The sequence below is a fragment of the Notolabrus celidotus genome, chromosome 18 (assembly GCF_009762535.1).
Source record: "Notolabrus celidotus isolate fNotCel1 chromosome 18, fNotCel1.pri, whole genome shotgun sequence".
Classification (NCBI taxonomy): Eukaryota; Metazoa; Chordata; class Actinopteri; order Labriformes; family Labridae; genus Notolabrus; species Notolabrus celidotus.
In genome coordinates this window covers 4,361,632-4,376,876 of record NC_048289.1, presented here as the reverse complement: position 1 = coordinate 4,376,876, position 15,245 = coordinate 4,361,632, and the positions used below count along the sequence as shown (strand labels likewise).

At 41.8% G+C, this 15,245-nt stretch overlaps 1 protein-coding gene across 3 annotated transcripts in view; it reads right to left on the bottom strand.

The window, feature by feature from the left end:
* jmjd1cb (jumonji domain containing 1Cb) overlaps nt 1-15,245 on the bottom strand; it is a 142,639-nt gene that overhangs the window by 67,113 nt on the left and 60,281 nt on the right. For all 3 annotated transcript variants that reach the window (XM_034708694.1, XM_034708692.1, XM_034708693.1), the window contains exon 2: nt 12,322-12,525. In XM_034708694.1, the coding sequence (XP_034564585.1) occupies nt 12,322-12,525 (204 nt within the window). The remainder of the gene's footprint in view (nt 1-12,321; nt 12,526-15,245) is intronic.

Genomic DNA, 15,245 nt, shown 5'->3' with positions numbered 1-15,245 from the left:
GGAAATAGAGGTGTAAACACACTACATCAGCAGCATAATCATGTTTACTATACTCAAACAGTCTCATACCTACTGTTTAAACTTAGTCTGCATACTTTTTGTTGATTTAAGGTGCATTTCGACAAAGAGTTCCAGGGTCTATTAGCTCCCAGAACTACTTCAACCAGAACTAAAAGGTTCCTGTGCCCCCATTGTTGTCTGCGTTTTGGCCGTGGACTGAAGTCCAGGGTAGATTGAGTAAATCACCTGTTAGCATGAAGAGACTCAGCTGGTGCTGTTTTAGATGGTGCTATATTTCATCACAGATGGATTCACTGAATCAACACGTGAGAGGAGATAAGCGCGAGTAGCAAAGACGTTTCAACACGGCTTTAAAATCCTTTTGAACTCAAAAAGCCGTGGCAGAGATCAGCCAGTGTTTTGGTTTAAACAGCGACCCTGTTAACTGGAGACTTTCAGCCGGATGCATCCCTCATAAACATCTTTAGACGATCATTAAATATCTGATGAGGATATTCTGAAATTTTAATAAAAACTAAACTAGTTTGCATTCCCAGGAACTCCCTCTGTGTTTCAACAGCTGTGTAAACTCCACAAACACTGACACGTTCAGATAAAGGCTCAAAAACTCCCTCTGATGAACAGGAACGGTTTTTCAGAGTGCACAAGAAGGAGAAAGAAAACAACAAGAGTTACAGCAGAGCACGCTGCAGATACTCTTCATCATGACTCGTCTTATCTAATATTTTCATCATACTTCTGTAAAATGTAAAGATGGTTGTCTGCTCAAAGCACTGAACCACATGCTTCACATATTGACCTGTATTACATGATCAGAACGGGGATCACTTCCTACCACAGGCGGGATAAATAAAGACCTCTGCTGTGTAACAGTGTTATGTCACATCCTGTGTTTGAGCAGCAGCTGTCCTCTCAAAAAGGTGTACAGGTGCGTGCGTGCGTGCGTGCGTGCGTGCGTGCGTGCGTGCGTGCGTGCGTGCGTGCGTGCGTGCGTGCGTGCGTGCGTGCGTGCGTGCGTGCGAGCGAGCGAGCGTGCGTGTTCAGAGTTACATATGATGATCAGAGTGTTGGTTGATGGTAATAAAAAGGTTATTATGATTATTTTAGATACATTGTTAAACTGGATGATGAGTTATTGGCAGATATTAAGATAAAGTTAGCAGCATCTCACAGGCCCAGGAAGAGAAACAACCACTCTTACATGGAACCTGTTTACATTGTGTGCTACTGTTGTTGAGTGTCTGTTAATAACCTAGCAGCTCAGCTCAGAGTTCCTGAGCAGGAGTCTTCTGGACTGAGAAAAATTAAGTCTAAGGCCAGGCTTAGTGTGGCTCAAGGCTGACAGACTGAGACAGAGTAAAGGTGTTTTTCAACTGGAGGAACTTTACCCCGGAACTACGTGTGTTTCGACCAGTGGACCCAGGGTCTAAATTTAGTTCAGGGGTAGATAATCTCCCCCCTGAAAAGCCCCTGCTAGGGGGGTAGTACTTTTCAAAGGTCCCAGGACTTTCGGGGGGCAGGGCCTGCAATGCTGAACGTGTCTGATTGGTAGATTAACCTGCAGTATTTTTATTCCGCCCGCCTCCACAATAACATCACACACATCTGTGATTCACTTGATTTCTCTTTCTTTCATTAGTTTTTATTTGTTCTATCTTTTTTGTATGTGTGTGTACTTTTCAAAAGAAGAAGCTGTGATTCTCTTGATTTAGCAGCTTGTAACAGTAGTCTTCTCTCAGCCCACCGTGAATGCGTCTCTCCCGGTGTTACGGTTTTAAAAGTGACCCTGTAAACTGGAGACCTTCAGCTGAACGTGTCAGTGTTTGTGGAGTTCACACAGCTGTTGAAACACAGAGGGAGTTCATTTCATCAGTTCAACAGATTCATCCTTAAGAAAAGATCAACATCACAGATCTGATGCTTGCTTTTACCTCTGACTCAAACACATTGTAGCAGCATGTTACTTTTACATGACAACAATTATTACTCAGGAATGATGAAGAGTTTGAAGTCAAACAGAGGCTTTCAGAGGAACACATGACCTCTTTCATTACTTACAGGCAGACTTTTAACTTCACTGAGGGAGGAGAGCACATCGTAAAGACAATAGAAAAAAAGAGGCAACAGCAGATCCAGCCGCAATAAACACTTTATCAGTCCCCCAGCAGACAGGAAACACACACAGAAGACTCATTTCCTCTGAACACACACACACACTCAGGCTCAGAGTGAGTGGACTGATTTGGTGGAATCAAAAGCTGAGAGAGAGAGAGAGAGAGAGAGAGAGAGAGAGAGAGAGAGAGAGAGAGAGAGAGAGAGAGAGAGAGAGAGAGAGAGAGAGAGAGAGAGAGAGAGAGAGAGAGAGAGAGAGAGAGAGAGAGAGACAAGACAGACTCACTCTAGTTAAAAAGCACCTTGAGGAAATTGAAGGTTTTTATTATTATTATTATTGTTATTTTTTTTATTTTTTTTAAATTATTATCATTACTAGTATTATCTTTAATAATACTACGACTACTAATAATAATTATATTTTATTATAATTATTACTAACATTATTATCTGTACTAATAATAATAACACTAATAATAATTATTAGTGTTGTTATTACTTATGTTGTAATATTGAATAATGATAATAATACTAATAATTATTATTATTATTATTGTTATTACTAATGTTGTAATATTGAATAATAATAATAATAATAATAATAATAATAATAATAATAGGTATTGTTATTGTTACAATTATTATACTTATTGCTATTTTTATCATTATCATTATCTTTAATTATTATCGGTGTGAAGGATGTGAGTAGGTGTCATATCATGTGATCACCTTGTCAACAGAAGACTAGAAGCACGACTTAACGTGCTCGTAGTGGCACGCACCCCACACACTCCTACACACACTCCTACACACTCCTACACACACACACACACAAATGTCAGTTAAAGGTCAGTTTTCTCTGTGCTCAGCAGAAAGCAACAACACACACTGACACACATTCTGTGACCTTATTTGACTGCAGAGGATTTATGATGATCAATGCTCAGCATTAATGATTCCAAAAGATTCATGAGAGCTCTAAAATGGTCAAATGAGACGGTGTGTTTAATCTATAATCTGTAATCTGGCCGAGGTTTAAGTCGATTTGAATAGTTTCACTTTGAAAAAGTCCTTGACAAATTGTGATTCTATTATATAAAACAGGACAACAAAGATTCCTACACTGTGCTCGCTGTCCAACCAGTTATCATCACAACCTTAGTGTGGTCTGAGACAATAATCCCAGCATGGTGCAACAAGTGATTTAAAGGTTGTTGTCTCTCATGAGTTCCCTTTGGGTTCATATTTATAACATTTTAGACTTGGAGAACCTCAGCACATTCAACACAACAAACCAGATGTTTACATTTCATTCTGTGTTTGAGTGATGAGAAAAGACCACAGACAAACTTTCAGCTGACTTTGAAACACTTTAAAGTGAGTGAAGCAAATAAAACCAACAAGCAAATCTTCAGTTTACTTTATTCTATTCATGAGGTCTTACCTTAATGATACCAACCAGTCGCACCACTACACTCTGTCTTTGTCACGCAGGAAGTTATCGTAAACACACACTGTACTTCATTCTGTGTATCCTGCCAAAAGCTACACTATTACACTAACACACTGAAAAGCAGGGCAGTAAAAAAAACAGAGGACTAAATTAAACCCAAATGTGTGTGTGTGTGCGCAAGTGTGTGCTTGTATGTGTCTGTACAATTGTGTGTACTTGCTGTAGGGTGGGGGTTTGGGTTTGGGTGGGGGGGGGGGGGGGGGGGGGGGGGGGGGTGTACTCTGGCTGTCTTAGTGACTTATGGGGCAGGAGTCAGCAGGGCGGGGTCACTGAGAACTTTACAACACAACAGACCCCGACACAAACAGGCCGCCTGAGGCTGCTCCCCCTTCAGGGACTGCTGCTGTAAAAACTGAGCTCTGTTCACAAAACGGATCATCTTACACACACACACACATACCTTACAAACGCACACACACCTTACAAACACACACACACAGAAATACACTACATGTACATAAAACAGCATGCAAACAAACAACGGTACTCTGACTCTAATTTACACAACACCTCTAATTGACTGCCTGTCCTCTCTTTCTACAAAAAGAAGCTGCATCAGCACACAGGACAGCTGCACACACTCACACATGCACACACACACACACCTGCAAATGCACACTCTCAGACACACACGTTCAGCTGTCCTGGTATACTCTAACAGATGAGTGTTGTCTGAAAGGTAAAGGTCACAAACATCTATGCGTGCGTGCGTGTGTGTGTGTGCGTGCGTGCGTGCATGTGTGCGTGCGTGTGTGTGTGTGTGCTGTATGATGAAATGGGTAGTTTCCATTAGTAAACACAGAGCTAAGGTTATCCCACAGGAGACATAAATGACACCACAACCTCACCTGACACAACCTTTCATTGTGACATGTACACACACTCACACACACTCACACACACACACACACACACACACACACACACACACACAGAGAGAGAGGAACGTGCCAGTGACACACAGAAGAGGACTGCGAAGTAGAAGCTTCACAACAGACGATCAGTTCCATTCTTGTAGTGAGGCGTTACAAGGAAGCAGTTCAGAGATGGTTGAATAAATGAATGAATAAATAAACTTCCAAAGTCAACATATTCTCTCTTCCTACTCTTCAGCCCCACGCTTCAAAACATGCCGACCTAGATACGCCTCTGGAGTTACTTTAGTCCATGAATGCAGCGGCACGAAAAGTGAGTGAAAATAAGTATGCAACACCAAGTAAGACTTTGAAAATGAAGCTGGCGAACAGGTGATTAAAGTCTCTAAAAGTAGTATGGGAGGTTGAGCCTTCAGTTATCAGTAATTCTCCTTTGGAATCATCTACCAGTCAAGGTCTGGGAGGCAGACACCCTGACTTGATGGTATGGGATCTTCTGGGGCTCACTATGTGAACACAGACTGTGCTTCGTGGTTTGGACTGGGCATGTTTTGTTCACTGTGTTCCCAAAGCTCTTAATGGTCAGACACCTTGGTATCCTAAAGAGCTCATAGTGACCTATTACTCCTCTAGAACACTACGCTCCCAACATGCAGGCCTGCTCATCGTACCTAAATTCTCTAAAAGTAGTATGGGAGGTAGAACCTTCAGTTATCAGGCCCCTCTTCTTTGGAATCATCTACCAGTCAGGGTCCAGGAGGCAGACACCCTCTCTACTTTTAAGAGTAGGCTTCAAACTTTCCTTTTTGATAAAGCTTATAGTTAGAGCTGGATCAGGCTTGGACCAGCTTTTAGTTATGCTGCTATATAGGCTTAGACTGACACACTGGGATCCTGTCTTTCCCTCTCTCTCCTCTCTCTGCCTGTCTCTTACTTTAACTCTCCCTATCCCATTAAAGATACTAACCATAGACCTTTCTGGAGTCCTTGTCTCATAGGTTCCTCTGGATCTCTGCTGCTGTGGACGTGCCAGACTCCAGCTGCTACAACTACTACTATCTGTCTCACCACTATCATCTGTCTCTCTCTTCATCTCCCTCTATCCCTCTCTCCAACACAGTCTCAGCAGATGTGTGTCTAACATGAGTCTGGTCCTGCTGGAGGTTTCTGCCTGTTAAAGGAAGTTTGTCCTTGCCACTGTAACTTGCTAAATGCTGCAAAGTGCTCTGCTCATGGTGGATTAAGATGAGATCAGACTGAGTCCTGTCTGTAAGATGGGACTGGATCTGATCTTGATGTTGGGTCTTTGTTGATAATAGTACATAGAGTACGGTCTAGACCTGCTCTGTTTGCAAAGAGTCTGAGGATATCATTTATTGGATTTGGTGCTGTATAAATAAAGGTTGATTGATTGAATAACTCATAAACTAGTAAGTCAAAGTGAAACTGATCCTGATATCATGCAGCACAGGTGTGATGTCACTGAGCCTCAGCCTCCTGTAAGTGTGTTTTTGTCTGTCAGCTAGGAAGCAGAGGGCAGAGAGGTCATGTGACTGTAACCTATACTGCAAACAGTGGCAGACACAGTGAACACTGAGTCAGTCAATGATGTTATCGGACGCTTTAATACAGAGATAAAAGCTATCATATCAGGCTGAGGCGATACACAAAAGCCATTATCGACTGAGCTGTGACTGTCTCAGACTTCCACTGATCAGATCTGAACTGACGGAAGCTGTCTGGGCTCTTTCTATATTTATCCTCTGTATCTTTTACGCACTGTAAACACACGGGGGGGGGGGGGGGGGATTGATTGTAGGATCTCGTGGCAGAAACATCTGCTTATGTTTGTCAGTATGTAACTTGGCTGTGTTTCAGAGTGTTTCTTCTGATCAGTGGTGGATAGTAAAACATATGCAGAAGTGGACTTATGACATCTGTCTGCATTGAATCCCCTTAGATTTGTGATGTGTAATGTGCAGCAAGGGGATAGTTATTGATCGTACAGCTGAGTGTCTGACGCACTCTGCATGAGACAAACGCATCCCATACTGTGTTTTATTCAGCTTCTCCTTCAGATGTCTTCCTCTGTTCTTTACTTCTCCGTCTCTTTGCTCCACCTTTCTGTTTCTGGACCTCTTTCTGCTGATAGACACGCTTGCTCCAGAACTTTCATATTGGCCCTGTCACACCTTGATGATTTATCCAGTGTTTTCCAGATGTATCAAAGTGCCTCTAAAACACTGACATACACTGATGTTTTTTTCAAGTTTGGGCGTATACATATCATATTCATTACTTATGTCCAACTATAGTCCACTCGTGTGTGCGGCAGCGTAATAACACAGACTAAGTGTATAAAAAGTCTGCTGCTCGTTAATGATGATGTATACGTGTTGAAATGAGATGCTCTTCATTGGTGATAAAAAAGGTGTGTGTTATTAAAAACTCTGCAGTCTCTCTTTGTAAGAACATGATGAGTCATGGAGAGTGTCAGAGAAGTGAAACCAGCAGGAACACAGCCTCTGCTCTTTACAACAAGTTACACTTATTGACTGCAGTGCTTTCAAAAACGTCACATTTTAAACTTCATTGAATTCAACAACAGCAGCTTTATCATTGAACACCAGCAGACTCTGACATGCTGGCTTCAGCTTCTGTTTCAGAGGCTCTGCTGTTTGACACTGAGTGAGGGCTCCAAGGCTTCACACACTCACACACACGCAGACACACAGCTCTGCGTGTGTGAACGTGTGTCAACCACCATTGCATTAATTACCTACAACTTATGACAGGCTTACGAACTTATGGGACGTACGCCAGTGTACCCGCCAATTCTTTTACGCCGGCATACACTGGCTAAATCGTCAAGGTGTAACAGGGCCATAAGAAATGCATCTTTCACGATGTCAGCAGCAGTCAGCTATGCAGACTGTAAAACGACCAATCAGAACAGAGTATTAGTAACAATGCCATATGATTCGTGGGCATAGTTGCAGCTCTTTATTTAATACTGTTAACAAATCACTGCGTCCTCCTGCATCAGTCAGTCCGACCCGCAGTCCATGTTCTATTAATACTCTTACTACTGCTGCTGTCATTAGCTCACTGAAGGCCTGATCAATCTTAGCAGAGTGGACCCGAGGCCAGCAGAAAAAGCCTGCACTTCCTTCAGTCCTTTCTCTCTCTTCCTCCTCCATGTGTGTGAGTGTTTCCTCTCTGCTGTGATCAGGCTGCTTAGCTGCGTCTTTGTTCTTCACAGCTAATTTGCTATTAAAAAGAGGAGCGCTGACATAATGACACTCGCCTGGGTGTGGGATTCCCCGCTCTCTCTGCAGTGACTGATTACAAACCTGGCTCAGGGGATGCAGAGCAGCATGGTTCATGTCTGGAATCAGCTTTAGCAGGACTTAATGACCTCTAAATCTACCGGGGGAGTTTAAATGATCTATTGATTAACAAGACGAGAGACAAAAAATGAATACCTTTGATGTGCTCCAATTTTTCTTTTCGGCTTTATCGGAGTCCTAACCTCTAACAGCCCACAGACGGCTGCAGAGAGAATAAAAGAATGAGAGCTAATGCATGAAAAGAAGAGAGACACACGGAGGTGTTGTGGTGGTGGCTGAGGGTTTGTTATGTAATTATCAGTCTGCTAACTCTGCCTGTTCAATAACTGATTACTGTTTGTGTTTCTAGGTGAATGGTGCAAAAGAAAAACACAACAGTAGAGCTCAAAGTCCAGACTCCACACATCAAACATTAAGCAGAGTTCAATTATGCAGCGAGTTAGTAACCTCGAATGAAGGTGCACTTCAGGTGCAGCCGGTCTTCTGACTGAGCTGGATGAAACAGGAATGTATCTCTTGGTATTTTTTATTTCTAGAGCATGAAGATGTTCTCTCTTTGTGATTGAGGTAAAGGTAAGGGAGTGTGATCCTAATCAAATAATTTTAAAGATTATGATTTTTATGGTTTGTATGGTTTCCAAACAGAGCAGGTCTAGACCGTACTCTATGTTCTATTATTAACAAAGACCCAACATCAAGACAGGATCAGATCCAGTCCCATCTTACAGACAGGACTCAGTCTGATCTCATCTTAATCCACCATGAGCAGAGCACTTTGCAGCATTTAGCAAGTTACAGTGGCAAGGACAAACTTCCTTTAACAGGCAGAAACCTCCAGCAGGACCAGACTCATGTTAGACACACATCTGCTGAGACCGTGTTGGAGAGAGGGATAGAGGGAGATGAAGAGAGAGAGAGATGATAGAGGTGAGACGGATAGTAGTAGTTGTAGCAGCTGGAGTCTGGCACGTCCACAGCAGCAGAGATCCAGAGGAACCTACGAGACAAGGGAGCTCAGCCTGCTAGCAAACTGTTGCCGTCTGTACAGACAGAGAGATGGAGCCCGAAGTTTTCATTTTTGATATGCATTTGTTATCTATTTTTGGAGGAGCTGGAGCGCCTCCAAAAATAAGAATCTACAAACTAAAACTTAACAAAAATCTCATCTTACACAAAAGACCCGCTTCCTGTCAGCACCGTCAGAAATAATGGATTCAAGAAGCTCATCAGAAAACTAAATCCAGATACAAACTGTCTTCAACTTTCACTCAGGAGCAAAAACCTGACTCTAAATTTGAATGAAATAATGATTTGATATTTAACGTGATAACATATTTTGCAGTATTGCCCAGCTCTCCCTCAGACTTGTGTTTACATGATTTTCTTTACATTGTGACCACATTCAGGCACATCTTATTAAACTCTGAACACACAGCTGAAGATTTGATGTAGAAGAAGCAGAGCTTCATCTTTCTGGAGGCTTACAGCTCCGTGTTTCTGCTGCATGTGTGTCTGCACAAGAGTCTGACATTGTTGCCATGACAATAGCAGCAAAGGGGCAGTGTTATGACGAATGTGTGAAAAAAAAACAGAAAACAGGAGGCGGAGTCAGACAGAGAGAAAAACAAGCAGGAAAAACTGTCTGTGTGTGTGTGTGTGTGTGTGTGTGTGTGTGTGTGTGTGTGTGTGTGTGTGTGTGTGTGTGTGTGTGTATGTGTGTGTGAAAGTCTTTGAACTCTTATCTCCCAAACATGTGCCAGATGGCGCTGTGCACTCTGCTGTTACATAATCAAAACACTGAATCACATTTCCATGCACACACGGGCAGACGAGCATGCACACAGGCCCCGACTCAACGCTGTCAATGTCAAACAAACCCAATCCTTCAAGTCAGGGACAGACACAGAAACTATCAGCTGCGACAGACTAAATATACCACACACACACTAACACACACACACTAACATACACACACACACACCGCTGACACCTCACATGTGTGTCATCCAGACAACAAAAACACCACAGCAACCACACCGCCTCCACAACAAAGCATGTGTGTGACAAGAGACACCGAGCACACTCAGCACAGAACTTTGACACACACATACACACACATACACACACACATACACATACACAAAGCAAGAACACATTAGCACAACAAGGTGGCACTTTATACTTCCAGGGAAACACCTTCCAGTCAGGCGGAGATCTTCTGACCACACATCTCTTTTCTGTGTCCACATCAGGGAGGCTTACTTTAGGAGATGTTTGCATCCATTAATAAAAAGCACCTCCAGTCCTCCAGTTACACCTGACATCTGACGACTCTGAGCTCTTCTGCGTCATTGTTTGTAAAGCTCTGGATTCACACACAGAGTTTATTGTCTCCTGTGACTTGAGATTGCACTTTGAAGCAACATAGCGGTGCAAACCTCCTCAGAGACTGACACAAGGGTCCTGCATCGTCCCACACAGTAACACTATTTCACACCGCTCCATTAAAACCAAGATGAGGACGAAAGCTTCCGATCCCCCCCGATCACGTTTGACCTCCATCTCCTGCTACAACGCCACAACGCCAAGCTTTTCCGTGAGTCATGCTGCTGTGATGTCATGCTATACTAAGGGTAGGATCAGCGCCTCCAGCATGTAAACACCAGATCGGAATAGATCATTCCCCGTGTAAACAGATGACACAGAATCCTCAGTTGGAAAGATTTGAATCAGAATAGAGAACAAGTGCTCATGTGTGCCCGGCTCGTGTTCAGAGTATTTTCCGATGTCTAAAGACGTTTAGTTCTGCTTCAGTTCAAACCAAAGAGAGGTTCAGTTTCTCTCCTTCACCTCCTTTCTCTTACTCTGTAGCACACACGCCTCATAGTTTATCCTGCTCCTGAGTCTGATCTAGTGCTGGGCAGTAATTCCATGACGATAATTATCGCAATATAATCTATATCGATATAAATATAAAACATTTTTGATAATATTCTATATAAATAAACATGTAATACACCCCCTGGCCATTTAAAATGGAGGGGGGTGCTAGTGAGCCTTAAACGCTAGTTGCCACCCAACATTTGACAGAAGAAGAAGACGGCATTGAACAGCCAATCATGTTGCAGGGTGAGAGGTAGGCGGGGTTTAAAGACATTCAGAGCCAAATGTAAACACAGCTGAGACAAGGGACAGCGACACTGAAGAAAACCAAATATTCTCCAGCTCAAAGCAGAGTCGTTAGTCTGACACTGAGTCGACTCTGAGTTAACTATTAACTTCATACACTTCATTAAGTATACTTTCAGGATGTGGGTAAAGGAAGAGCACAGAGACAACTTCTACTGTGCATTTCAGACATGTTTAATGTCCACCGTGACCGAACACAACGGAGCACAGAACGAGCGTGATGCATTCACTGCACTGTGGGAAACAACATCACTCTGCCTGTAACTCTTAGTAATCTCAAAGGGGAGAGCACAACTCAATACAACACTGTATAAACTGATACACAGAATACAATTTGATATTTGTTGTAAATGTAAATCAAATTATTGAAATAACCTCAACCTGAGGAAAATAAGAATGTACAAACTAAAACTTCACAAAAATCTCATCTCACATTAAAGACCTGCTTCCTGTTAGCACTGTCAGAAATGATGGATTCAAGAAGTTCACAACTAACAAACTGTCTTCAACTTTCACTCAGGAGCAAAAAAATGACTTTACATTTAAATGAAATAATGATTTGATATTTATCGTGATAATTATCGATATCGACTGATTTGAAATATTTTAGCGTGATAACATCATTTTCAATATCGCCCACCCCCAGTCTGATCACATGTACCAACAATGTCACAGGAACGCAACCGGTGGGTGTTGACAGACGAGAGAACACGGAGCCAGACGGACCGGACACAGATCTGGTGAAAGTCCCATGTCAAGCACTCATTCTTCAGGTGTGAATGCAGGTAAAGTACCTATGTTTCTAGAATGATTCTTTGGTTCCTAGAAAAGTGAAAGCATGTGAAAAAGACCACCTGAGGCAAAGAGAGTCCACAATGAAGAGCAGCCAGTCCGTTGAATAACATGCTTAACTGATGTGGAACGAAGAAATGTGGTGAGCTGTGAGAATGTAGAAAAACCAGCCTCCCAACAAAGAGAAGGGATGCCAGGCAGAAACAGCTAATCACACTGAATGAGTCCACAATCTCACCAAATCTCTGACAACAGACTCAACAGAACTGGAGCAGACCATGACAGAGCTGGTGACACATGGCAGGGTAATCACTCACAAAGAGAAACACGTTACAACACAGCAGGAACGATGAAAGATCCTGAGGTTTGTGTCTGAGATGAAGGCGAGCTGGGCTCTGTGGTCAGTGTGTTCATACGCTGACTCTCTCTGTTACTGTGTCTGCTCTATAAATAGAAAAAAAGATCCTACCAGTGCAGGCCACTGTATGTGTTTGGCCTTGGATCCCTGCGGCAGGCCTCCTGCTCCTCCTCCTCCTGTCCCTCCTCCTCCTGCTGCTCCCTCCTTCCTCTTGGCCCAGACCAGCTGGTGCTCCAGTAGAAACAGCTGGAAATCCTCATAGACCTTCACCCACTCTCTCTTCTCCCACTCCTGGTCATCAAACTCCACGTAAACCTGCAGAGCAAAGAGAGAGACACGTTCAATATCACAATCACAAACAGAGACAGCAGGGAGGCACAGCGGTGTGTTGTTTCTGCTCTTCAGGTGAGGAGGGTTTGATCGGAACAACTGGAATGTTACATTTCCTCATCAGCATTTTATACAGCACAGGTAGCAGCACCTTTAACACCATGACCCACATCTCACACACACCTGTTTCTAACACATGAGAGGAATGTGAGAGACAGGATCAAGAGTTCTCACTTCATATATCTTTTTTCACAGATAAGTTTATTGACATTTTGTTAAATGTGAACAACACAAAACAAAGACAGCACACAGTGTGACACACAACAACAACAAAAGCAATAATAACAGATTATATTAAAATGTAAATGATATAGAGAAGTGGATACACACGAATATATGTATACATAAACAGCTAAATAAAGAAGTAAATAAATAAATAAAGATAAAATTAATAAATTTAAAAATAAAAAGAATAAAAAATTTTTTTTTTAAATTGTTATTGGTCAGTCTGTCGCCCTCAACATCACTTTTGAAAATTGCCAAAAGAGGTTATCACCTAATCAGGGATCTCAGAGAGGTCCAGCTCCCGCAGATACTTAAAGCAAGGGTTCCCAAACTTTTCAGCCCGTGACCCCCAAAATATAGGTGCCAGAGACTCGTGACCCCCACTGTCCCTCAGAGTGATTTAATTTGTCTTCATTTAGCTGGTCTGCAGAAAATGACCCTACCTATATGAGCATGTGTCTGTGTTTCCTGTGCTGTTATGAATTAACCTGCTGCTACTGATGCTTTAGATCAGGGGTGTCCAAACTACGGCCCGGGGGCCAATTGCGGCCCAAGGTCTATTTATTTATGGCCCCAAGCTTCCATCTTAAATTGTGTTATTTATAGCACAGAAATAAATCACCTTCTGAATCATCTGTACATTTGCAGTTTCTTTCAAGCGCACAAACAAAACTAAAGTCAATCCAGAAACATCTCAAAAAGCTTCATATGGACTACTTTTATAAATTCAAAGCTCCAGATATTCTGCAGGAATATAATTAGGAGGAAACACAAGAACTCTTAAAGTTGACATGTTTTCAAATTAATGTTTTTATCATGATGTGAAAATGTTCTTGATGAACAATAAAAGTTCAGAAGACACAAAAGAGGACATGAGACAAGATCAAAATTATGAAATTGTGCAGAAAAGGCAAAATTTGATGCATAAAAAATAGTTCAGAATGCAGGACAAGAATTATTTAGTTCTTAAAATGTTGTCTGCTGGTCAGAAAAGTCTTAAAAACAACATGAAATAGAAGTGTGATTAAATCAAGATCGTGATCCTGCCAGAGAAAAATAATGAGACAATATTTTTCCTACATTGCCCGACCCTAAAGAAAAACCTCTTCCTCCAGAAGAAGATAACGTTTGCTAATGTTTACGTTGCTACAAGAACTGAGGACTGCCTAGTTACTGATTTATTGAGAAAACAATGTAAAATAATTGTTATTAAATAGAGATTTCATATATAACTCTTAGGACTCCTAAGTCTCAGTAGGAGCCACTGGTCCTGAAGTATTCAGACAACATCAAATGTGGCCCTCTTTGAAAAAAGTTTGGACACCACTGCTTTAGATAATGAACTGTTCACTAACCCTAAACTTAGGAGTCATCTGACAACAAAGAAAGACAGAAAATTCATTACACTTCTTACTTCAGGGTTTTATTTCAAGGTTAGCTACTATTTTGTTGATATGTTTTACTATAATGGGTAAAATACACTATTTTAAGATAACTTGGAAAACAAACATTCTGGATGACATCTCACATTCCCACATTTGAATCTCGCGACCCCCCTCCCCCCAGAGGGTCCCGACTCCCACTTTGGGGACCCCTGATATAGAGAAGTGTATACACATAAATATATGTATAAATAAATAGCAAAATAAGGATAATTAAAAATGTATAAATGAACTGTTATTGGTCAGTCTGCCTTGAAGAACGAGTCCCACATCCTGTGAAATTCCCTCAGGGACAGTTCTCACTTAATATAAAGTCAGATATATCACAACAACCATGGCACGCCAACGTTTTAACTTCACCTTATATACGTTTTAAGGTCTATCCTGAAGTTCAGTGATAGTCCTGTGGGTTTGTGTCTTGTTATTCAAGTAGCTACATGATAAACCTGCAGCATCAATCTGACTCCTAACTGGAAGCAAAACAAGTAAACACCACGTTTACTTCTTAAGTCAGTCATTAGATTCAGTTATGTGTTTCTTGTAGTGGTGAGTGATATAGCCTAAACTTCACATCAATGCATTTGTTTATTTTCTCCATCTTTTTACTCTTGGTATTAAAAATCAAGGTGAATGGGGGGCGTTGGCCTAGCGGTCTAAGCGCACGCCCCAAATATAGAGGCGCAGAGGTCCTAGGTTTGATTCCAGCCTGGACCTTTAACTGTATGCCTTCCCCTCTCTATGCTTCCCACATTTCCTGTCTCTCTTCAGTCGTCCTGTACATTAAAAGGCGAAAATACCCAAAAAATATAACTTAAAAAAATATATAATAATTAAAGTGACTCACACATGTAAATATATGCTACCTCTCTTCCTCCAACAAGCCTACAATGTGTACTTAATTAGTTGTATCATTTAACTGCTGCTGAAACACTCAATGACCCGTCACAGCTGTTTCAGAGTAAAGGTATTTCAGCATCA